This window comes from Euprymna scolopes, chromosome 43 (assembly GCF_053919585.1).
Source record: "Euprymna scolopes isolate OS-2025 chromosome 43, ASM5391958v1, whole genome shotgun sequence".
NCBI classification, from domain to species: Eukaryota; Metazoa; Mollusca; class Cephalopoda; order Sepiida; family Sepiolidae; genus Euprymna; species Euprymna scolopes.
In genome coordinates this window covers 27,314,426-27,342,037 of record NC_136524.1, presented here as the reverse complement: position 1 = coordinate 27,342,037, position 27,612 = coordinate 27,314,426, and the positions used below count along the sequence as shown (strand labels likewise).

Here is a 27,612-nt window from a genome sequence, read left to right as displayed (position 1 = left end):
TAGGGGTATTTTTCCTGGTCCAATATTTATTATCAAATGTTATTAAAGACTGTCTAGCTATAAGTATTAGTTTAGTTTCGTCTTGAGTTATATTAGTTAATTTTCGTGCCATTAATAGAGATTTATTAAGTAGGATAGGTGATATAGATTGGTAATATGATTCAATGTCAAAAGAAAGAAATTTAATATTATTTTTATTGTGAATATTAGAAAACCAGTCGATTACTTGGTTGGAAGATTGCCATAGTGGGTATTTTATTATGGATTTAAGTTTGGGGATAATTCTATCTAATATGTTTTTACTAACCAGTCCTATATCTGATTTCGAGGGGCAAATGAGTCTAATAGTAGGGTTAATATTGAAGCTGTGTTTGTGGTCTTTTAAAGTAAATCTCGGGGTACCTGGTACCGTTATTTCTGTGTATTTATCTATTTTAAGTTTAGTTAAAATGTTTTTTGCATCATTATTTATTTTATTTAGTGCTGATTTATTAGTAGTTTTATAATTTTTATTAAGTTCTTTATATATTAGATTTTTATATTGTATATAGTCCATTGTGTAGAAATTTCCAGTTTTATCTGCCGGTACTATGAGTTTATTTTGGTGGCTTATAGAAATAGATTTTGAAAATTTATTTATTTTTTTAAGTGTTGGAGTGATATATTTTTTAGTTTTCTTAAATTTAATATTTTTAATCAGGTTGATTAAGTCATTTTCAAAATTTTCAGTGTCTATGTTTCTCTTAAGGTTTTTGTATGTTTTTAGTCTGTAGTATTTCGCTGCTTTTCTTTCTTCATTGTCTTGTCTGAGGATGGTTTCTTTTATTTCTCCAGGTTGGTGGTGTATTGGTTCTGTGGTTTCATTTTGGTAATTATCAAAATGGTAGGCTTTCCATCTCAAGTTCCTTATAAATGTATCTATACTTGTAATTAAGCTGGTTATAAAGGTGTCTTTAGGGGGTATGGGGATGCATTTAGTTGATAATTGTATGTCCTTCTTATGAAACATATCTACAATTACGTATATAAACTCAACCTGTTATAGGTAGCTAATAATTTAAAGGAGATTAGAATAATAGTCTAAAGAGCTAAGTGTATTTTAATGTAATAGTGAAATTACTAGTTTAATTAAAATACAGGAAATGCTCGTTGTAATTTAGATATATAATAAGCTCGATAGTTAAATGTCCTAGAGCTAATTCAATATTAAGTAATGTGATTTATAATTTAAAAATTAAAAAAAAATTTTTTTAATTTAAAAATCAAATTTTAATTAAATTAAAAATCAGTTTCATAAGAAGGAACAACAACAAAGTCAATTATCTGTACGATCGTTTCGGAAATCCGTGCTTTTTATTTGTGGTATACATGAAGTCACGTAGAACAATTATACATAATTTTTTTGGTAAGCACGGTCTCCTCATCAGCAAATTTAGGAGGATTTCTATTGAATTTAAAAGACACCAAAAATAAACCTAGCATTAAAAGTAAGGCAGATGAATCTGAAAAATTGAAATAAAAGGTTTGAATTTAAAATTTATAAGAAAATTAGTATAGGTTAGAGATAGAAATGAGTAGAAAAAAAATATATTTTTTGAATTTACATAATAAATTTGATTTAAAAATATATAGAGATAGTTACCTTTTAGTTTTTCTTTTTTTGAAATCAGGAACTGTGTTTAAAGTAGTCATTTAGATGTTTGCTATAGCTTTTTATTTTATTGAATGATGAATTTTAAAAGGGCGACGCTCGTGCAGTAAATTGTTTCCGTTAGCGTATTTTGATTTAAAGACGCTACAGTTAATATATATAGAGAGAATATTTATTTTGCAAGTTTTTAAGGGGAGATAATTGTCATTCTTAACATGGGGAGGGGAGGGTGTATTTTAACCTTACAATTGAATAAAAAACATTGTAATTAAACCTGGAAATACGATTTAAAAAATAGCGCGGACAAAAAAAAAACGGGTTTGTATTACTGTACACATAGATTCGAAAAAGTTGTCAAAAAACAAATATATAACAAATAAATGTTATCAAAAGCAAGGTAAATTACTTTTCTACCAAACTGGATATATTTTTCGTGTTTTTATTCAATGTAACATATTTATTCAGCTCGAAAAACATACAGTGTTTACCGATGTATTGGAAAATTCAAGATGGCGTCTGATTCTCTCTTTAACACGGTAAGTTTGGGAAAAGGTGTTATAAATAAAAAAAAACTATACAAAATACTATTAAAAACCCGCCGAATATATGTCAACCTATGTCACGGTAACATATATTGAGCGAGTTTTTAACAGTATTTTATCTGGGTTTTTATTTATAACACCTTTTCCCAAACTTACCGTGTTAAAGAGAGAATCAGACGCCATCTTGAATTTTCCAATACGTCGGTAAACACTGTATGTTTTTTCGAGCTGAATAAATATGTTACATAGAATAAAAACACAAAAAATATCAATCACATCCCCCGCCCCCAAACAAATTAGAGTGGTCGGTGTTCTGTAGTAACGTATCTGGATATTTACCAAAAAAAAATATTTAGGTTTGGCTATAAATTCCTAAACTCATTTCACCCTAAATAATTTAGGTGACTGAAATAGGAATCTAATTGAATCTTTAATTTCCTGAATAGTATGCGAGAATTCATTTTTCTTCGAGTTATATCGAATTCATTAATACGGACTTTAGGGGCTTTTTTCGTAATGTTACTGCTACTGTAAAAATTATTTTTTATTGTTACAAATAACGATGCTTTAAAAAAAGCAAAAATAAATTCTTGCGTTTTTTTATTTGCTACTGAAAACCATAACTTTAGTAAAGGTATTTTTTGTTTAAACAAAATAAAACATTTTCACTAAGAGTTAAGTAAAAAATAATTAGTTCATTATATTCTGCGATAATTATTTGAAAAATACTGCAATTTTTATTAAAATTCGTTAATTTCCTGATTTTTGGTGAATTTAAGTAAAGGGAGGAGTCAAAATGTGTATACACTTTTAGCGTCGGCATTCATTTTGTGTTTTTTTTTAGTGATTCAATGTTGTCAACTGAGATTTAAAAAACCCGCAAGATCAGGAGAATCCTACAATAAAAAAATTATAAATATAGTATATTCAATATATAAAATGTTTCATGTTTTCTCACTATATGTTTCTGGAATTATATTGAAGTGGTTAGCTCCACAGAAGGCTTACATATTTTATCAGCTAGTTTTGCCTGTTTTTTTTTCAGAGAGGGTATTTTTTTTTTTTTTTGTAGGAAACAAATCGTAAACTCAAACTTTTTATAATAAAAGTTAAATTGAAATATACTGCAAAGTAAACATCACAATAATGGTGCAACATATTTTGAAATTAGAAAAATAAAAAACAAAAAAACTTTGTTTTAGCATAGCAAGCGACAAACTTTTTTTCTGGCCTTATATAATAAAGAAAAGATGTGTAAATTAAAAAATTTGGAAGATAAACAAATGAAATATGTTTTTTTTTTGCTTTTTATTAACTTATCGAGTCAACAGAAAATGAAATCTTTCGTCAATTCGTGGCTGTGAAATGAATCGAACCGGAAGTTCAGTTTTATCAACAGAACAGATTCACAGTAACGGTTAAAAAAATATATATTTATTTTATTTAATATTTTAATAATTCGCGAGGTAAATTTATTTTAATAACATAAAAACATACCTCGACTCTAAAGATGGGTTGTCTGAAAATTTCAAATAAATTGGTAATGTAAAAATATGGTTTTATTCGTTTAGAACGAACCAAATTTACATTTATATATATATATATATATATATATAGAGAGAGAGAGAGAGGGAGAGAGAGAAAGAGAGAGAGAGATATAGATATACAAATATGCATGTTTTAGCGTTATTAAACGCCCATTCTTCTATTACTTGCAATTCCCCCCCACCCCACCCATTTACTCATTTGCTTTTGTTGACATATAAATTTTAACCCATTATAAACTTGCCATAATGTGTCATCTCCTCTACCCTTTTCACTGAAATGTACTGACCCTTGTATTTCATATGCCTCTCGTTTCTTCTCTTTTCCCCTTTTTTTCTTTTTTATTTTCTTTCCTCTCTCTTTCTTCTAACTCCTCTTTCTTCTTTCTTCTTCTTACTAAGTTTTAACATCCCCTTTCTCCACATCGCCATCTATTTTTAAGTCTTAAATGTCACTAGATATCACCCCTTCACATTCCAAGTTAGCATTTTAATATTTTATTTTTCAATAAATAATAAAAAAATATATATTTCGCTGTCTCATTTAAGGACAAGATGCTCTGAATAACAGACATAAATTTTATTTCTCTCGCCTGATGAGGAACGATTCTTTTTTGTTTTTTTTAATAAATCGATTCCCTCTGAAACATTAGCATGTACAGTGTAGCGAGTATGTAATACTTGTCTATATAAATAAAAATAAAATAATATATATAGATGTATATATTTGTTTTTTCTTTAAAATTGTAACAATTTCATTATTTTTGAAACAATAACTATTTCTATGTTATTACCATAAAAATATAATTGTCTGCTACATATTTTTTAATTAAAAAAACAATCTCACTTTTAGAAATGTACTTATTTAAAACTATATTTTTTATTTGTTTGGATAACATAATTTGATATCGAAACAATTCATTTTAAATTAGGTACCTTACCTTAGCGACATCAGATTAATCATTAACCATCTAATTTTTTTTTTTAATGTATGTGAAAATTGATAACGTACAAACAAACATGCACTGTCTTAGCAGATTATTATAAATAATTCATGGTTCTTATCCAGAATTCCCCTATATTAAAAGGTAAAAATAAAGACAAACCTGTATGATGTATATACTCATGATGAAACGAAAATATCATATTACAAAAAGTAATATAAATTGGTCACATACTTTTATTTTTAAATAAGAAAATCAAATTTAATGATTAACAAAAGAGCATCTGTTTTATCCACCATTTTAAAACAATAAAAAAAAACAAAGGGATAGAACTCAATAATTCAAACATGCAAGAGTTATTATAATGCCTACGAATTTCCACTAATTGCTTAAAAATGATTTCTTTTAATAAAAATAAAACTACTTGATCAAGTTACATGATTTTTGGAATATGATAATTTTGTTCCATTGCAGATATGTACATTATACAGATTATTTATTTATTTTATTTTGTTTTACATAGAGGGAATTCTGGACAAGAACCTAATTTATGTACATGTAGTTTCATCACTTACCTGATGTAAACAGAGTTACCTCCTCCTAGAAAGAGAGTTGGACCATCATAAATATTTTCATATCTTTTAAAGCCTACAATGTTGGCAAAGTCTGATATAATGGCATCTAGATTTAAGCGCCATTGGACTTTACCATTTCTTTCAACAATATTTGTCAGAATAAATTGTCGCAGAGTTATTTCCTGCAAAAACAGAAAAAAAAATTATGATCAGAAAAAAACGGGGGAAAAAAAACAAACAAAACATTTCACTTAAAAAACGGGCTGGAATCCTTAGGTTCAACTACTTTATTAGAGAGAAGAATGAGAGGTGACTAATAAAAGTGGAATTTGGGTTTATTTTTAGAAGCTTCATAGCTCGTGCTTCCCTGCTATTTTATCCTTTAGTCTCATATTCATTGAGTGACGTTCTAACAAAGGAGGAAGAACTGCTGTTCTCCAATTCTGGTGTTGTTTTGAGTGAGCGTTATGTGGATATTTTCATAGCATTTATCATCATTCAATTTTTAATCTCTTGTCGTCGCAATAAAGTTCCTCCTGTCCTGTACTACATCTCAAATCTTGGGAGCCCATGCACGGCAGTTCTGAGCAACAAAATAGTTACCTAATCGCAACTTCCCCATTAAAGGCCGATCACCTCTTGATGTGAGAAGTCAACCATAATGGTTGTTAATCTAACTCATTAATTCTCAAGTGGTTTTTGGCCTTAATACATGATTATTCATTGCTTAAAAGCTGTTTTTTGTTTACTATACGATGCTACCATGTAACAAGTCACTGCTATTGATGTTCTACATAAAAGTTTTAATATACCTATCATTAGTTAGGATTAATAGGTATTTAAACAAATCAAATATCGGTAATCCCACAAAAACTCTAGTTTGTTTATTAGAAGAAACTGTGCACTTATTGTCTCCATAGACACATGATGGTCCTTATACATGAAATTCTTTATTTGGCCAATCAACTCTGGAGTTCTGACTTCCTTACTCCCCTCATCATCCCTCCCCTGCCTTCCTTGAATGTTTCTTTTTTTTTACCACTCAAAAACTGATGCTCGATTCATGCAAGATGGTCCAAAAGCAGTTTGAAGCATTCCATACGTTTCCGTGAAATTTTTTTCCAAGTTTAAAACAGAATTTTATTGTATATCGTTCTTTGGTACTAGTGCAGAGAGTGATCCGGACATAACTCAGCCACTGCTCGGCTGTCACCGGAACATTGATGTCAATAGCCAGAGTAAGTCGAGCGTCGCCGTAACATAAAGCTGAGCCAATGAAAATGAGGTGCGATGCTTTTCAACGCAGCACACGTTGCAAATTCAAAGCAGCAGACGACAATTTAGAAGAGGAAGAAATGAAAAAAAAAGTAAAAAAAACACACACACCAGTTCCTACATTAACGGAAAAGACACACAAGTTATTAAATTCAGAGAAAAAAAAAGTGTAAAAAAAAATATGAATTTCACATCTTTATGTATATAAATATACATACATATATATGATTGTTGAGCTGGATTAAATCCGACGATATGAAATAAAATGGAGGTGGAAGGACCTGGATACTCAACGTTTCGCCCGATTTATGCGGGCTTCTTCAAGAGGGATGGTCATTGACGATAGAGTCGGAGGATTGGGGCTATATATAATGATGGGGGAGAGCAGCGTGTTTTCCTTATGTAAATTAGATGTCATATATACATGTATATACATTTTATGAGAGAAAAAAAAAAACTAAATTAGAGTAAACTAGTGTAGTGGATTACGTCTAAAAGATAAAATATCGTAGAGATATTTTATCTTTTAGACGTAATCCAGGAATACGAAATAAGAAAATAGTTGCATACTTATTTTGAACAGAAATTTGAAAATTTTGAAAAGTTTAGGTGTCAGGAAAATTATATATATATATATATATATATATATATATATATATTGTTTATATACATATATATATATTGTTTATATATATATAGTTTATATATATATGTAGTGTTTATATATATATATTGTTTATCTATATACTCTTTATATATATATATATGTATTGTTTATATATATATGTATATATATATATATATTATTTATGTATATATATATATATATATATATATATATATATATATATATATATATATATAAATGTAACTCTTGGTTCGTTCGCAATTAATAGTCTAAAAAATCCCAGGACGGATGGCTTCCACGTTTTGGTATAATATGTTTACTATATCCATGTGTGTTTTTATATTTTTCTTTTTAATTATAACATTATACTTAATTTTTCTATGATAAATAGGTGGGGGTTTTTGTACTGATAGGCCATTTTTTTTATTTAGGGACAATTATTTATTACCTCTTCCTGTCACGTGACCAGTGTTTCCAATTTAGCGGTTTTCCTGCTAGATCTGGAGATTTCGTTTGCAATCTAGCGGGGAATTCTAGAAAATCTGGAGATATTTGGCACCCACACACCCGCAATTTTAGATTAAAAAATAAAGAAAAGCGCTTGAAAATACTTTAAAACATAAAATAAACTCATTCATGCAAGTAAAAAAAAGTATCATTTATTGCCTTTAGTAACAATTATTTATTGATTATTTGTTTTGTTTTTCACCTTTTTTTCGGCTAACCATTCTTAAATCTCACTATAAAATCGATTTTTCCAAGTACATTTAAGGTGGGGGGGTATTCCAACCTCCGAAGTTTAGTTTAAAATAGGATCTAAGCAACTCTGCTTAATTTAGAAGTATTTAATCAAAAATTGTAAAAAGCAAGAAACAACAGCAAAAAAAAAAAAAAAAACTTATACTAATACAGTAGAATTTAATTATCTATCATTTATTTTTCTAATTTCAAAATATGTTGCACCATTATTGTGATGTTTAATTTGCAGTATTTTTCAATTTAACTTTTATTATAAAAAGTTTGAGTTTATGATTTGTTTCCTGCAAAAAAAAAAAAAAAAAAATACCCTCTCTGAAAAAACAGGTAAAACTAGCTGATAAAATATGTAAGCTTTCTAGGGAGCTAACCACTTCAATATAATTCCAGAAACATATAGTGAGAAAACACGGAACATTTTATATATTGAATATACTATATTTATAATTTTTTTTATGGTAGGAAGTTAAAATATGGAGTTGGGGGTTGATTAGCGAAATAAACATTTTGACCCCTCCCTTTACTTAAAAATTCACCAAAAAATCAGGAAATTAACGAATTTTAATGAAAATTGCAGTATTTATCAAATAATGATCGCAGAATATAATGAACTAATTATTTTTACTTAACTCTTAGTGAAAATGTTTTATTTTGTTTAAACAAAAAATACCTTTACTAAAGTTATGGTTTTCAAGTAGTAAATAAAAAACGCAAGAATTTATTTTTGCTTTTTTTATATAAATAAAGCATAGTAATTTGTAACAATAAAAAATAATTTTTACAGTAACATTACGAAAAAAAGCCCCTAAAGTCTGTATTAATGAATTCGATATAACTTGAAGAAAAATGAATTCTCGCATACTATTCAGGAAATTAAAGATTCAATTAGATTCCTACTTCAGTCACCTAAATTATTTAGGGTGAAATGAGTTTACGAATTTATAGCCAAACCTAAATGTTTTTGTTTTTTTTTTTGCTTAAAAAAAATAGCATTAATACAGTAAGTTAGGTAAAATTTGCATAGAATGCTGTGCTTTACGGTTGTTGTAAAAATGGAACAGAAATTTGAATTTTGTTCCCTTTTAAATTCGGTACATTTTTACATTACATCCAACTCATCATTCACATTCGACACACCAACTTTTATAGCTTTTCGGGTATGCTGGCAAGGTTATGGATGTCTATTCCAAAAGCCGTTTTTAACATGGGTAGATTGGTAGGTGTGTCAGAAATTTTGTGAAAAATAGTGAATAATTCCACGCCGTCTTTCCAAGCTTATAACTCCTCGAAAAATGTAACTCAAGCCCTAATTCTTTTTTTCAATTAAAGGAGCAAGGTACAAGGTTTCATTAAAAATAAAAAACAAAAAACAAAGAACGTGTTTTTTTTTTCTCTTCAATTTGTGATATATAACACTTTGGTGAGTAAATTATTTACTTTTTAATAGACATTTCAAAATGAGAGGCGTGAATTATTCCACCCCCTATCTTTCCAAGCTTATAACTACTCGAAAAATGTAATTCAAGCCCTAATTTTTTTTTCAATTAAAGGAGCAAGGACCAAGGTTTCATAAACAATAACAAAAGAAAAAACAAACAACGTGGTTTAAAAAAAAAAAGGTTTTAAACTTCGAACTTTACAGGTAAATTTCTAAAAAATACTACTTTTGTTTTAAATTTGAGTATATTACTTATTGACCTTTTCTCTTCAATTTGTGATATATAAAACTTTGGTGAGTAAATTAATTATTTACTTTTTAATAGACACTTGAAAATGGGGATGGGAGCGTAAATTAAAAAAAAACGTTTGTTTAAAATATTATATTCGGTTTATTGGAAAGAGCATAAAATTTCACATTGACCCTCAAATATTGTAAAAATAGAATCAATAGAAAAATTTTGATAGATTTTAAAGTTTAAAAATTGAAAAATATTGAGTTCGTAAAATTCATTATTGTTTTTTAAAAAAAATATTTCTATTACTTTTAAAACAACTTTAATAGTTTATTTTGGAAGTATAATCCATAAAGAAAATAAACAACCCACTTTTAAAAGAGAAATTACGAGTTTTTTATATTTTATTCGCAGTTTCGTGATAGGGGTGTCAAAAATTCCTACAAAAATTCTGATACATCTACTAGATTGGAGTGTTTATTTGTTGTAAACGTACCCGACAACCTATAAATGTCGACATTTCCAATGTGAATGGTAAGCTGGACTTAAGTAAAAAATAACAAAAAGATATACCAAACTGACTTTTTCGTTTAAAAATGGAATTATTTCCCTTTCGTTATTAACTTTTTTTTTTAATAAATATTTTGTGTTTTATATACATAAAGCACAATTGTTGAATGTTACTGTTTTGATTATATTCGTTTGGGAGGGGCAAAATTAAAAAATTAAGAAAGATTAAAACGAAGTGAAATTTCAGTTTCCGTTCCATTTTTACAACAACCATAAAACAGCGCATACTCAGCAAGTTTTATCGTAATTTATAAGCATAATGTTGAAACACTAAATCAACATTTTATTTATTTTTTTGCATAATTAATGATGGAAGTATTTTTCTGTTTATTTTCTGAACATCTGTTAAAAAAATAATAATTTGTACATTCTCTTGAAAAAAAAAATCAAACTTTTCTCTACTTTCACATAACTATTTACAGTGTTCATGTAAAGCATTCATCTGTTCTTTTTATAATAAAAATTCCGTTTTCAAAGAGAAACTTTTATTGCGAAATTTCTTTAAAAAAAAAAAGTGCAAGTTTTCCTGAAAAAAAACTTTCACCTAACAATTTATGGTAAAAAATTAATCATTTTGGGGGGAAAAAATAACAAAATTTTATTGATTAAAAAAATTGCAAAAAAATAATAAAAGTAAATAAACGAACAAAATGCAATTTTTCTTGAGGAATGTGTTCCATTTTAACAAACTGAGCCACAGCAACGCGTGGCCGGGTACAGCTAGTATAACTATATATATATATATATATATATATATATATATATATATATATATATATATAGTGTATTATCTATATATATAAAAGCCAAACGTCTGTGTGTATGTATGTATGTTTGTTTGTAACGCTAAAACTTTTGAAAGACGGAACCAAACTTGACAAATTTTGTATCATATCGAAGCCCCATCACCCGGATGACAAATATCGAAATTTTACGTCAAACGGACCACTAGAAGTTGGTCAACTGATCAGTTATCTTCGAGGGGGGCCCCCAAAAACCTGTCATTATCTATATATATAAAAGACAAATGTTTGTTTGTAACGCTAAAACTTGAGATGAAAGATTCCTCTCCCCTAAGAATAAAACATATGTTCAATATCTGCTTTTGTTTTTTCATTGTTTATACGGTCCCGAGCAACGCCGGGTAGCCCTGCTAGTCTATATATATAAAAGCGAAAATGTATGTATGTATGTGTGTATGTTTGTGTGTCTGCTAAAAACTTTTGACAGACACGACGAAAATTCACAAGCTCGGTATCATATCGAAGCCCCATCCTTCGCTTGAAAAATATCGAAAAATTGGCCAAAAACGTTCATTTTTTTCTCCCTGAAATCGACAATTATCGACAGGGTTGGGGTTAAACAAAAACGGCCTTCTTCTAATAACAAACAAACCTGGTCATTGACGTCGTCAATGACCAGGTTTGTTTGTTATAAGCGAAGTAAAAAAGAAAACAACGTTTTAATTAGGCAGGGGTGGGGGATAGGTAATCAAAACATTGAAAAAAAAAAAACACAAAAAAAACTAACGTAAGCCAAACGAACAATAAAAACAGAAAAATGTGTGCAAAATGGCTTAAATAAGCTTGTTTCGATATTAAAATTTAAAAAATCGGTGGGTACCCGGGTGTTTTGGGGTGTGTGGTCGGGGGTGGATAAGCAAAGTAAAAAAAAAAAACCCAGAAAAACGAACGTTACGTGAAAATGGCTTAAATAACACTGGTTCAATATTTAAATTTGAAAAATTAAAAAAAAAAAAAAAAAACGTCTCACACCACGATTCGAACCCAAAACTTTTAGATAATGAACCAAGGCCTTAACCAACTGAGCTAACACGACGTACATGAAATTTGTTCAGTTTTTCAACTATTTAAAGTAAATCAGGTCACGACGTCATCTGACGCATGCGTAAAATCGGTCATTGTCACGAGAGGACCGTTTTTGTTGATCTCCCCCATGTCGAAAATTGTCGATTTCGGAGTGAAAAAGTTAACGTTTTTGGCCAATTTTTCAATATTTTTCGAGCGAAGGATGGGGCTTCGATGTGATACCGAATTTGTGAATTTTCGTTGCGTCTGTCGAAAGTTTTTAGCAGACATCCAAACATACACACATACATTTTCGCTTTTATATATATAGACTAACGAGGGGTACCCGGCGTTGCCCGGGTGTTTGTAGGTGTGTGTGGAAACTCCAGGGGTGATGGGGTTAAAAAAAAAAAGTAAGTATGAGGATGGAACTCGAACCCTTCAGGCAAAATTGTAAATTAAAGTGTGAAAAAAAAAACGTGCGACGTTAACCATTGCTCCACTGCGTGATGCTAATAGAAACACGTTTGAATTTATTTAATTACTTGAATTTGGCAGGTGCCCGTTTTAATGAGTTAATGAGGTCAAGTTTGACTGCGGGATAGTATTCATTTACTGCAGATTGCTTTTTTTTTCATTTTACCAAGATATTATAGGAAAAAGACTAACCCAAATGCGGCGGGCGACAAATGTTGAATATTTATCTTCCCGAAATCAAGCAAATTAAATAGACAGGCGAGCTTCGATGTTAACTGTGAGATATTACGATTTATATGTGATATAAAAAGGTTTTAAAAGTTGTGAAGCGACCGACCGCTTCTCTGAAAAAAGCCTTTTGTAGACATACAGAAAAAGCGAACACACATACATACATTTTCGCTTTTATATTTATGGATTGTTTTTGTATATATATATATATATATATATATATATATATATATATATATATATATATATATATTTACATAGGCATCACCACTTACCAAGGCTAAGAGGCCACTCGAGGATAAGGGTTAAAGAGTGTACGGTAGAAATTGGACAATATAGTAATCGTTAATAATGGAAATTTTGTAAATTTGTTAACTTATATTGAACGGCTCATCAAAAACTTGTTTATGTTAGACTTGAAGACAACCATATTATAGTCAGCTGGAAAGCAGGAAAACGGAAGATAATTCCACAGGCATGCAGTTCTAAGAAAGAAGCTTTGTTCATGGAATCTACGTTTAGGTTTAGGCAGATAAAGAGTGGGGAAAATTAGTGATAGTGTTTTCTGCTAGACGGGTGTTTCTTGTGAAAGTTTGGCAAGGGGGGACCATAGATTGGAGCTCAGCGGAGCATTTGCCATGAAAATAACAATAAAGCAGAGACAAACTCGCAACATCTCTTCCATGAGAATGAGGTTGCAGGGAAGGGAAAAGGACATCCCCTACGAGGCTACGAAGTCTATTTTGAACTCTATCAAGGCAGGACAAGTCCTTTCTAGCAGCTCCTGCCCAGATGTGGCAACAGTATTCCATCCTTGGACGTACCTGGCCCTTATATAGATAGAGAATTTCATCAGCAGTCAGATATCTACTGGATCAATAGAAGTATCCCACCATTTTTCCAGCGGCATTGGCAACAGATTTAATGTATATATATACATATATATTTCTCTTAGTCATCCAGATACAGTACTCTTTTGCTGTTTCACAGCTCATCAGTGCGGCTTGACAGGCAACTACATCAAGCCAAGATTGAGACCTGACCGTCTATACGACAGTCAAGGCTCTATATATTTCTCTTCTCTCCTATATATATATAAAGCGAAAATGTGTGTATGTTTGTTTGTATGTATGTATGTGTGTTTGTATGTCTCACAAAAACTTTTAACACGGGTCACAGATTTTCGCCAGATCGGTATCTTTTTAAACTTCCAACCTTCGCCCGACAAATATCGAAAAATTGGCCAAAAACATTAATTTTTTCACCCTGAAGCATGTAGTTTTCTACAGGGGGGGCAGCAAAAATCGTCCTCTCATGACGAGTTTGGTTCTACGCATGCGTCATATGACGTCATAACCTGATTTTATATTTATAAAAGCAACACAATTTCGTGGACGTCGTCTTAGCTCAGTTGCTTAGAGCGCTGCCTCATTATCTAAACGTTTTAGGTTCGAATCATGGTGTGAGATGTCTTTTTCTTTTCGATTTTTTTAATTTTAATATTGAAGCAGGGTTATTTAAGCCGTTTTTCACATGTTTTTTTTTGGGGGGGGGTTATTTTTCACGTTTGCTTTTCTGTTTTTTGTTTTTTTTACTTCGCTTATTCTTAGGTTTTCATTAACACTCCCACCCCCACCGACCACACACACCCAAAAACACCCGGGCAACGCCGGGTACCCCCCCCCCCCCCGAAGCCATTTTTCACATGTATTTTTCAGATTTTTAAAGAAGTTTTAACGTTCGTTTTTCTGCTTTTTTTTTTGTTTTTCCGATTTTTCCATTTAACATCGTTCGTTATGTTAGTTTTTTTGTGTTTCTTTTTAAATATTTACTTCGCCTATTCTGATGTTTTGATTAACACCCCCCACCCCCGCCCGAGCACACACAGCTCCAAAAACCCGGGCAACGCCGGGTACCCTCCGCTAGTCTATATATATAAAAGCAAAAATGTGTGTATGTGTGTTCGCTTTTTGTGTATGTCCAAGAAAGGCTTTTTTCGCTGGACTTCTCAGTCGGCTCATTCCTTCTTAAAACTTTTTATATACTGTCTAAATGATAATATCTAAGAGTTACAAACGAGGGTCAAGTGTGTATTTAATTTGCCCGACTTTCATGCGCTTTTTTTTTTTCCAGAATTTTAGATTGTTGCGTGTATCTTTCGCTTTTCAGTATAAAAAAGCGAAACTAGATTCGAATTGGCACTTCCCAGTGGTCTCTGGAAAGCAATGTAAACATTTGGTCAATGCCAGCTTTTTTAGCGTCATATTAAGCAATTGCTTTCGTCTGGACACTCCCCTAATAAACGGGGAGCTGGTTTTCCCCAAAGTTGGGTAAAAACACACAAATCGAGTTATTGACCTCATTAAAAACTGTCCCACAGAAAATTTTAACTGCTGAATAGCTATTGCTTACGTCGTCGTCGTAACGCTCGCACAAAATGTTTATTCTACAACTTCCACTTGACATCATTTAGTGCGGGCACCTGTCAATTCTCTTACTTAAATAAATTCAAACGTCTTTCAGTAACTCATTCTTGCTGGACGATCGGTTAACGTGTCATGTTTTTTTCACATTTTATTTTCCAACTTCGCCTCAGGGCTTTGGGTTTGATTCTACTTAATTACCAAAACATTTTTATCCCCCCCCCCCGTGTTTCTTTTTGATTTAAGAGCACACACCTCGAAACACCCGGGCAACACCGGGTACCCCCATTAGTCTATATATATAAAAGCGAAAATGTGTGTATGTATGTTCGCTTTTTGTGTATGTCCAAGAAAGGCTTTTTTCAGAGAAGCGCTCGATTGGCTCACAACTTCTTAAAACTTTTTATATCACATATAAATCATAATATCTACGAGTTAACAACAGATATCGCCTGTCTAATTTGCTCGACTTCGGGAAGATAAATATTCAACAGTTGTGGATTAGGCTTTTTCCTATAATAAAAGCGACGCTAATTCTGGCGGTATTTTTCCGGTCACCATCACCAGAAATGTCCGAAAGCAATCAGATTTCATTAATGTGGAAATATTTTCCTTGTATCAGACCATTGCTATTCAAATTGGACAAGAGGAGCTGGGTCCCCCCCCCAACATCTTTAGAAAATAAAAATAAAAACCCGCAGTCAAAGTTGACCTCATTAAGACATTAAAATGTGCACCTGCAAATTCTAAGTAATTAAATAAATTCAAACATATTTCTGTTAGTATGTCGCGGTTGCCCAATGGTTAACGTCACATGTTTTTTTTTTCACACTTTACCTTAAGAGTTCGGGTTCGATCCTCATGCTCACCTACCAAAAGATTTTTTTTTAATTTTAACCCCCTCCCTGGAGTTTTGATTTACCTTCAAACACCCAGGCAATGCCGGGTACCCCCCGCTAGTATATATATATTTCTTTTTGTCTGTCTGGTCGTCAGTTCCACTTTTTTCTGTAAACTACTGAACTCATATGGCTAAAATTTCGTATGGACCTTTTCTATGATAAGGTGCAACAAACTAAGTATTATGTTATCTATTCGATGCACAGTTAGGTATTAATACAGATTTATAGGATTAGTATTTAATGCAAAAATGACGTCAAATGTAATCATATTCAACCATCAATTTTGCATGAAGCATTTCCTCTAAGTAAACAGGTTACCACTTTTTGCCTAATTTTAGTAAGCATAAAGTCGAGTTGTTTTTATTATTATTTATTATTTTTACTAGCATGGGTACCTGGCGTTGACTGGGTTGATATGATGTTCCATTATGAACACACCTGCTGTACTAATCATTTTCATCATGGGCAACGTGAATACCCCCCCCCACAACAATTCCAAAAATAAAATTATGGATAAAAACATGTAAATGTAATCGCCCCAAAAAAGAAGAACATGTGATACCCTCTCCACCAGATATTTCAGCAGAGGGGATACAAAGAGAAGAAACTATTCTCCAGATATTGAGCAATGGAAAGAACCCCCTCCCACCAAAAAAAAATAAAATAAATAATTAAAAATAAATCATTACAACTTTTGTATCAATAAAAATAACAGCGAATGCTCATGTGATGGCAAGAAAAAAATAGCCAAGTATGCAGAACCCCTAAAAAGAAATGAATATCTACCAAAAATTAATTCCAAAAGACAATTAAATGAAATTTTTCGTCATTTTATGTTTCTAATGTTTGTAATGTTAATTGAATTTGTCATATTTTGGGGTTCGTTTTGTTTATGAAATTGTTAGGTGAAAGTACATAATGGTCTCATAAAAATGAAATTTATCGTTATTTTATGTTTCAAATGTAATTCCCGCCTCCCCCCTCCACAAAAAAAAACAAATTGTATTTGTCATGTTTAGCACACACCTCCCTCGATCGCCAAACTTGAACAGATGCTAGAGATGACATATCTCGCTGAACGCTTGGTGGCCATAAGTGGGTGCTTATTTTAAACGACACTGAGTCACATCGTAAAAATGTACCAATTTCTGTATAGCTGTTTAAAGAATAACAAAACAAACAAATGAAATCTTTTCGATTTTTTCGTGTATACTTTTTGTTTGAATATTTAAGAAAAACAATAAAAGCTAAACATTTTCCTTTCTACACGGAATTATTTTTTCAAGGTAGAAACTTAATGAAATTAACAAATTATTTTATTTGGTGAATGGTTTGTGTGTTTACGTTCCGAAGTATCTAGGGGCAAATAACTCTAAAAAAGTTTCTTAAAATATCAATGTTAGAATAATAATTCCAAATAAATTAAATATGTTATCAATATAATTATTGTTTAAAATTTATTGAATAACAATTTTAAATATAACACTTAAAACAATTCTCTCACTAGAAACATTAGCTAAGATACTGCTATTTAATAAAATCGATTTTTGTTAATGTAATATGCAAATGATAGTATCTCTTAATTGTATATTTTGCAAGAATCATACTTTATATAGAAAGTAACCTTTTGTATAAAGTAGTCAAATTGTGGATAAACAAACAGGAATACGAATATATATATATATATATATATATATATATATATATATATATATATATATATATAGAGAGAGAGAGAGAGAGAGAATGATAATGTGTATACATAAATATCCACCGTTGTAGCATTTGCTATAATAAATCTAGTTCCTGGCCTTCGGGACAAGATCAAAGTGTAGTATCTGTTCTTCAGATGCTGCACTTCCATTTCTTGTTCTCTTTCGGTGGAGGAGAAATCCTACACGACTGAGACAATTTTTATTTTTGTACCTTTTCTCCACGTTAAAAAACGACCCTGGTGTCTAACTCTGTCCCGTGGGGAGGCATAGTAAATAGGTATAATAAATATTAATGCCTTTGGAATACTAAGATTGTTTATTTTAAAGCTGTTATTTTATAATTACTTTTTCTCCTATTTTTTTTCTTTTTTTTTATCTAATTTTCTATTTTAGCAGATTGAAATATCTAATAATTTTACTAATTGGCTCCTCTGCTGTCACTTTCAGAATTTTCTCATTAATTTTTTTTTTTTTTTTTTTTTTTCTGCAACCAATTTGGCTTCTCATCAACTTTGAGGACGTCAGTTATTCAACACTGGCAGGTGCTTTAAATCACTTCATCCTCAACAAACCATCGACGCCGGCACCTAACCAACCAACCAACATGTCAAGCGATGCATTATATTTACTTATAACTCTTCCCAGAATCAAAGTCCAATTATGTCAAAGTCGAAGTGCTTATATGTAGGCGATTATAATAAAATAAAACGAACAAGGCGATCGGTTTTATCACGTGAATTTCTTGAGAACCTCTAAGTAAAAGAGAAAATCTAAGAAAACGTGTGAATAATAACTGTTGTTACATCTAAAGGACTTACCTTAAGGAAAGAGTACACATATATATACAATCAGATGTACCCGGCGTTGCCCGGTGTTGGTTGGTTGTTTTTGTTTTACGGCATATCAACCCTTTTCGGGTTATTTCATGCGAATTGAAGAAAAAATTTTTAATAGAGTATATTTGTTTTTAAAAGTCGGTTTCTATTTAATCCATAGTTGGGACCATAGCAGGTACTACCAGTCCGGGTCAGAGTGGACCTGGGAGCAGTGGCAATTAAAGGGTGGCTCCACACTCCCCAAAGCCCGCAAGCTGGGACCTCACCATCGGATATAGTTTAAGGTCATATCCAGGACCTTGCCTGGTATTAAACGATTCATTAAAAAAAAAAAGGAAGTAAAAAAAAAAAACGGAAAGAAACTGAGACATGTGCATACGCGTGTTATGTTATTTTTCCTAAACAGTTCAATTCTTGTGAGTAAACAAAAAAAAAAGAAAAAAAGAGATGCTCAAGCCGAGAAAGACAGTGAATCAAGTAGGATGACCATTAGCTCAGCATAACCACAATCTTTAAAAAGTGTTTTCAAACCTACTTATTCTTAACACAAGGAAGTTGTGATGTGAACAATTCGCACATACACAGTTGAGAAACGGATAAAAATCTGATGACCTCCATGTACCAATTTTTTAATTTTGACCACTTAGTACTCTTTTTTCCGGATTAAAACAAATTAAAATGTTTTCCACGTGTATGAATACCCTATACACCAAATTTCAAGTCTGTAGATCAAAAAATTCGTTGAGTATGTGCGTTGGGAGTTGTCTTCACTCACACACACATATTCTCACTTATTAAACACACCAAAGCCACAGAGGAATTTATTTATTTTGCATTCATACTGTTTTATTGTTGATATGTTGCGTCTTACACATGTTTCATTGAATGATATAAATATACCAAACAAACGCTCTAATCCCCATCTGGCATCAATTGGGATGGATGGCTCTTGTCTGGGAGAGGCGCCGTGTTTTGACAAGCCTTTACTCCTGATCTGAAATGGAACACGTACATCAAGTCTGTTGCCAAGGTCGCTGGAAAGATGGTGGGATCCTTCTGCCGCTCCAGAAGATGTCTCACTACTGATGCAATTCTCTATCTATATAAAAGCCAAGTACGTCCAAGGATGGAATACTGTTGCCATATCTGGGCGGGAGCTGCTAAAAACAGCCTATCCTGCCTTGACAGCGTACAAAATAGACTTTGTGGATTAATGGGGATGCCCTTTTCTCTACCCTGCAACCTCTCTCCCACAGAAGAGACGTTGCGAGCCTATCCTTGTTTTATCGTTGTTTCCATGGCAGGTGCTCGTCTGAACTTCAATCTCTGGTCCCCTCTCGCCAATCTTTCACGAAAAACACCCGTCTAGCTGAATCCACTGTCAAAACTTTCCCCCACTCTTTATCTGTGCCTAAATCAAAACGTGGATTCCATGAACAAAGCTTCTTTCTTAGAACTGCACACCTGTGGAACTCTGTTCTGTCTGCCTGCTTCCCACCTGACTACAACTTGGATGTCTTCAAGTCCAACGTTAACAAATTCTTAATGAACCGCCCCCTTAAGTAAACACTTCATCAAATCTCCACACTAACGTAATGTACTTGCAATAACCCTTATCCCTGAGTGGCTTTCGGGCCATGATAAGTGGTGACCACTGTGTAAAAAAAAAAAATCTTCAGAGACATATACCAATTCCTTGGGGCAAAAAAAAACAAACACGGTTGTTGTTTATTTTGTGAAATATGACATAAATAGTTCTATGGCTTTGGAATGTTTACTACCGATATATATATGCTCTGAAAGTGTAAATCCATTTTTATTGAGCTTAATTGTGATAATTAAAAAAAATCTTTATTGGATATATACAATATAAATATATACTTTTTTTTATAAACGCATATATGTTGTTTTAGTAAAATATGTCTGTTGCCCAGGTGTTTTGAGGTGTGTGTGTGTTAGCGGGGGGGGGTAAAAAAAAAGAAAAAGTTTTGGTAGGAAGGTAGGCTTGAAAACAAATATTTAAAAAACAAAGACAAACAAAACAAAACAAAAAAAAAACAGCCAAAAAAGTTTTGCCGGGTTTTTGGAGGTGTAAAAGAAAAAAAATCTGTAGGTAGGGAGGCTCGAACCTGAACCCTTGAGGTTAATAGACTGATGACTTACCCGCTATGCTACGATGCCCAAGAAGTGAGAAAGTGTGAAATAAACTCATTAAAAACATTTTATGGCATATTAATGAAAATAAAAGGTTAATTAATTCTAACTAAATTGTATCAGTTAATAGATGTCTGTTTAAACATATAAGTATAACAATAATATAATTAATTATTTATTCATTATAATAAATAGAACATGTTTTAGCTTACACGAAATAAATGAAGTAAAAAAATATGTAAACAAATTCTATGAATCAAAAATTAGTTTACTACTATTGTAGATATAACCATTGTTAACATAATTTTACGCAAGAAATATGACCTATTTCTAAATAATAAATAAAAGCGTATTATATAAGATAATTTTAGTATTAATTAAAACAATATGGACACATTATATTAATACCTTTATAAGGCATGAATAGCTCTGCCAAAAAAATCAAAGATGGAGTAAATATTATAAAAACAATGCAAATACTGTTTGGGGTTTTTTTTTTTCATATATATATATATATATATATATATATATATATATATATATATATATATATACACATACTAGCTGTATCCTGTCACGCGTTGCTGTGGCTCAAATTGGCACAATGGAAAAAGTTCCAAAATGAGAAAAAGCATGTTTCTTATAGGTTTAATTTTCCATTTTGCATGGGTACACAGTTTTTGTTGTTCCATTTTCTTAGCTGATATAGAGATTTTCTGGTTTGGTGACTCTTGAATATGTAACATAAATTGTCCATGTGAAAAAACAGTCAGTGTGTAACTGTAAGACCCACAATTGTAAAGATTGTTCCCTGTGCTTTGTTGATGGTTATTGCAAATGACAATAAAATTGGAAAGTGCAATTTCCTAAAGTGTAATGATGTATCCGGTGGAATCATAGGAATGCATGGAATGAAGATATATTCATCTGTGAAAGATCCTGTTATGATTATTGTTTCTATGATATTGTTTGTTAATTTTTTTTACTGCAAGCTATGTGCCATTGCAAAGCTTGGATTGGTTTATATTTCACAATATGATAATTAGTATGCCAAATTTCAGTTGCAATACATGCGGTGGCATCCCTGGCAAATATAGCTGTTGGATAATTAACCACTTTATCTGCTTTCACAACAGAGTCGATGGATTTGTATTTGACTACCTCACTTGGAATTTTACATTGAATAATAACGTTAAGTTCATGGGCATCTTTGTATTGACCTGCAAGAATAGCTCATTCACTCAGTCAAGTGGAATTCTTATAATTTGAATATCTGCAAAAACCTTTTAAACTAACTCTTCTTTTGATGAAATAAAATTACAGAAATTACAGAAGTTAAAAGTCAAAGAATTTTGCCCTTAACTCTGATCAGCTGGCACTTTTTCGTACCCAATTTCCCACAAGTGATGCAAAAGTTTTTGTGCGGATCGAACAGTCTGCAACTGGATATGCATATTTTGAGTTAAGTTTAATGTCTTCACAGGGAACAAAAAAGTAGAGTATTTGAGGCAAGCATTAATTTCATCTGCTGGTGTTGATTGAAGAATAACAGGTAACATTTGTCTGAAATCTCCTACAAGCAATATTACTGCATTGCCAAATGGTCTGACATTGCCACGCAAATCTTGCAAGGATCGACCAAGAGCCTCAAGTGATTTTTTGTGTACCATTGTGCATTCATCTTAAACAATAAGTTTGCATTTCTGCAATATTTTTCCTCATATTGGATGTTTTGGAGATATTGAACATGAGATTTTTGAAAAATTGAATGTTTTAAAGTAGAATAAATAATTCTTCTACTAGGCAAGCAAGGTTACAGGTATTCCTCATGCAGCAAGGGCTAAGGCTATGTCATTTTGTTACCAACTGGCTGCCAAAATCAATTTAATTAGAAAGGTTTTACCAGTTACTTCTGGTGCTGTTCAAGGTAGCAGTAATTTCCAAATAACTTCTATTCTCACAGGCAGTAAATTAGGTGACTATAATAGGATTAATCCAGTTAGTTTTTCTACACATTAGAAACCGACCGGGTTATCTATACTTTCACCTAACAAATTAATAAAAGAAAAAGATATTGTAAAATTTGAATTTAACATGAAAATACTATTTTAAAAAATAGCACGATAACATAAGTGCATAAGTGCCACTTTATGTACTCCTTGGGCGTTGAGTTCCATGGCGACCAGCATAATTATTTAATGGTCGCTCCCTTAGCCCCCCTCCTAGTCAAGGCTAATGCATACACACGTAACATTTTTTTATTTACTGACAATGGCTTAGTAACTAAACGATTTATTGATAATTTTGTAACCCTTAAACGCATGCTGGAAGATTTAAATTGATTCATTATTATTGTAATAAAAAAAAAGTTTCATTCAACACAAAACCAAAAACACATATTAATGATAAATGATTTATTATTCTATTCATTGAAATTTACTAATTTTTAGATAAAAAAGTAAAAGAAAGTTAATAAAAAATAGTTGCTTATGTGCGCATGTAAAAATGTTTGTAAAAGTGAGAAATTATTTTAATCATTTAAAAAACTTTTTTTTGTTTTATTTTTAGATTAGGTCCACCTTATAATCACCCCCAACCTCTTCATCTTAAGAACAGCTTCCGGAATAAATACCACTTTTGGAGGGGGGGAGGAACTATTTGCAAAATTTAACTGATATTTGTTGTCAGCATACCCACGCGAAAATACTATTTAAAAAAAAAGGAGGAGCTCAGTGCCTGGTGCAGAGAAGTAGATTTATTTATCAATAAAAGTTGCGGAGAAGTAAATTTATTTATCAATAAAAGTCGTCATTTAAAAAAGAAAATTGTGGAGATGGACCTAAATGTAAATATTTACCCCAAAAATTATCCCGAACATTATTACAAAAACGTTTTGTTTTCGCACTATTCAACAATTTGTTCATCCGCGCATGTAAATTAAAAAATATTTTTAAAAGTGAGAAATTATCAGTAAATGATTTAGTTTTTTTTTTTAATTTATTTATTTTTTATTTTTTTTTTTACATTAGGTCCACCTCCACAAATGTTAAGAACGGCTTTCAGAATAAACAATCTCAACCTCTCCATGTTAACAACGGATTTCGGAATAAACACCATTGGGAGAGGGGAATATTTACAAAATTTAACTGATATTTGTTGTCAACATACCCATCCGCAAATACTATTCAATAAAACAAAAATTCGATAAAAGTCGTCATTTAAAAAGACATTTAAAATAAAATGTTTGTAAAAGTGAGAAATTATTAATAAATGTTTAGTAACATTTTTCGGTGCTAATGCAGAGAGTGATCCGCGCTATTTTTTAAATCATATTTCCACGTTTAATTAAAGTTTTATGATATGTTTTTTTTTTATTCAATTGCAAGGTTAAAGTACAGAATAGGTACAAAACACCCTCCCCGCCCCATGTTAAGAATGGCTTTTTAAATAATAATGTTATTATTTCAGCATGGATCACTCTCTGCATGAGTACCCATTTTTCTTTTAATATTCATAAAAAGTAAAACTTTTTTTCAAAATAAATAAATAAATAAATGTTTGTAAATGCGACAAATAATCGTTTAGTTACGGCAACGTCAGTAAATAAAAGATGTTACGTGCGGGGGGGGGGACTAAAGGAGCGACTATTATTTTTTTCTGCTGGTCGCTATGGAACTGAACGCCCAAGGAGTACCAAAATGTAATTTTTTTTTTTTTGTCAAATAAGTAAATTTCAAGCAATTTTTGCAATAAATAATAGATAGCAACTTCGTTAATTTTACGACTCGCCCCAGCATATTATAAACACCCTAACTTCCCCATGTTAAAACGACTTTCGGAATGAACACCCCCAACCTCCCCATATTCAGAATGGCTTTCGCGGTTTATGGAAGGGCGTGTTTTTTTTTAACATGGGAGGTTAGGGTGTTTATAATACATTGAGACATGTCGTAAAAATGAAACAGTTTAGAAAAAGTTAATACAAATTTTTTTATGTAAATAATGCCGTGAAAGAAACTAAACAATTAAAACGTAATGTTTCATGAGTGAAAAGCCTTAACATAAATAAAGGAATTAAAAATTTTAAAATTGGTAAGTACATAAATGAATTAAAATCTTTAAAATATGGGATTTTCTTCTTTTTTGTGCTAATGCAGAGAGTGATCTGCGCTATTTTTTAAATCGTATTTCCACGTTTAATTAAAGTTTTATGATATGTTTTTATTCAATTGTAAGGTTAAAGTACAGAATAGGTACAAAACACCCTCCCTTCCCCATGTTAAGAATGGCTTTTTAAATAATAACATTATTATTTCAGCACAGATCACTCTCTGCATGAGTAAGTTTGTTTGTTTTTTTTTACTTATCTTGTAATTTGAGAGTAGTTGAAACAGAAGTTACCAGAAATAAAAGTGGGCAGTCTCGCAGAAACAACTTTGAAAAATATTTATATTTTAATTAATATTTTTATAATTCGCAATGTAAAATTATTTTAATAACATGCAAACATTCATTGACTTTAAAAATAGATTTTCTGAAAATTTCAATTAAATTGGTAATGTAGAAATATGGTGGGTGGTATAAACTTTGAACGAACCAAGAATTACATTTATATATATATATATATATATATATATATATATATATATATATAATGAAATCACTTTTTTATTCACCCTATTCCCTTTGCTTCATTTTTTGTTATCAAATAAAATCTATGACTTACTTGTAGTTTCATCAAATACTTTTGCATGCAAAATCCGATCCCGCATTTTGCTAAATCTTACCCTCTGATGACAAGGAAAGTATTTCTTTGAAACTCCGCAGATTAAGGATTATCCACTTATTTAGTGTTTCCTTTTTAAAATTAAATATGTTTTTTATTATTTTTCAAAGTGTTTTTTAACATGTTTTATCAACTATTTGTTCTTATACATACATATATATATATATATATATATATATATATATATATATATATATATATATATATATATATACACATACGGGGTGAAACAATAAAATTGTTGTCTTGAAGAGACACCATGATTTCATTTCTGTTTGATGAAAACCGGTTTTCTTTTCTTTTTTTTTTTTTTTTTTGTTGCAGACCATTTACTAGTTGGTCAGTTTTGTACAAATCCCAAAAGCGATAAGAGCCTTCTATCAAATCTGAAAGTGACACAATGTTCAACGAGTGAGACTAGAGATACGCTGCTGTACAACTCATGCTATCTACCGACCCAAGTTATGACAACAAAATGCAAATCTGGACGGTTCAATGCTCTAGGGCACAGCTCAGCAAAGTTTCTGGCGACGTTTATGGTCTTCGGTTTCAAATGAGGGCCACATTATGTCACCTCACATCTCCAAAGTTGACCTGAAAGTCAACACCAAAGTGTACCTGGATGTGCTATAGAGTATGGTGATTCATTGGCAGGCCCTGAGTGTGGCAGCAGGATTCGGTGCCGGACCATAAGTCAAAAAAGATTCAGACTTGGCTTCAGAAGGAGTGCAAGGACTTTGTACCCTTTTCTCACTGTCCCCTCCTCTTCCAACCTTAACCCGCTGGACTACTTCGTTTGGTCATATGTCAGGAACATCACCATCATGACATCTCACAACACGAAAGCCAGCCTGATTTTTGCCATCTGCCGAGTTCCTGCAAGCACTTGTAGAAAAGGCATGCTTCCAGTTCCGAACTTGTATCAAGGCAGTGATTGAGGCTGAAAGTAGCTACATTGAATAGATGTCAGCTCTACTACATAATCAAGTTACCTGAATTGATTTTTTTGATAAAAGTTTTAAAATAAAGCTGTAAGACAACAAATTAAGTGTTCCATGCTGTGTGTGTATATATATATATATATATATATATATATATATATATATAGAGAGAGAGAGAGAGAGAGAAAGAGAGAGAGAGAAAATAAAAAGGAACAAACCGTATCATGTGTTCATCAACGTTTCGTCTTTATTTCGAGACTTCCTCTGGATGAATGAGATTAAGAAACCAAAAAATATACCAGTACAAAATCTTTGAAAATGTTTCACGTGCACAGTGTGACGCAGTTCTATTTCAGAGAAACGGAAAATTGATGTTGGAAATTCAAAATGGAGGCGGGGGCTGGCGCTGTTAAAGAGAAGGAAATTTTAGTGACGTCATATAGTCGTTAATTTAATTTTAAAACTATGAACGCAAGTTTATATTCTTATTGGGAAAAAGATATATCTGTTGAAATCCAAATATAAGTTTGTAACAGAAATGAACGTGGAGGTTTCTATAACATAGCGCCATTAATAAGTAAACTGTTATTAAAAGAACATTATTTAACTGTGGACACAGGTTAACTTTCTCACACCATTCAAACACCCCCTGTAATAATTAACACATAATCTCAATCAATAAATTACATAAAAAACACTCATTTCATTTCTGTTACAAACTTATATTTGAATTTCAACAGATATATCTTTTTCCCAATAAGAATATAAACTTGCGTTCATAGTTTTAAAATTAAATAACGACTATATGACGTCACTAAAATTTCCTTCTCTTTAACAGCGCCAGCCCCCCCTCTCCTTTTTGAATTTCCAACATCAATTTTCCGTTTCTCTGAAATAGAACTGCGTCACACAAACATTTTCAAATATTTTGTACTGGTATATTTTTTGGTTTCTTAATCTCATTCATCCAGAGGAAGTCTCGAAATAAAGACGAAACGTTGATGAACACATAATACGGTTTGTTCCTTTTTATTTTCTCTATTTTGTCGGAATACTATTTCCATTATTTTCATCATATATATATATATATATATATATATATATATATATATAATCAGCTATCTCCAAATTCTGTTCTGTGCAGTCTTGTCTTAACAAATGAGAGAGTCAGAGACAGACAG

The 27,612-nt window shown here is 31.4% G+C and overlaps 1 protein-coding gene across 1 annotated transcript in view; it reads right to left on the bottom strand.

The window, feature by feature from the left end:
• LOC145268255 (sn-1-specific diacylglycerol lipase ABHD11-like) overlaps positions 1 to 27,612 on the bottom strand; it is a 157,837-nt gene that overhangs the window by 20,791 nt on the left and 109,434 nt on the right. Inside the window, exon 5 of the mRNA XM_080123597.1 lies at positions 5,257 to 5,438. Coding sequence (XP_079979723.1) covers positions 5,257 to 5,438 — 182 coding nt within the window. The remainder of the gene's footprint in view (positions 1 to 5,256; positions 5,439 to 27,612) is intronic.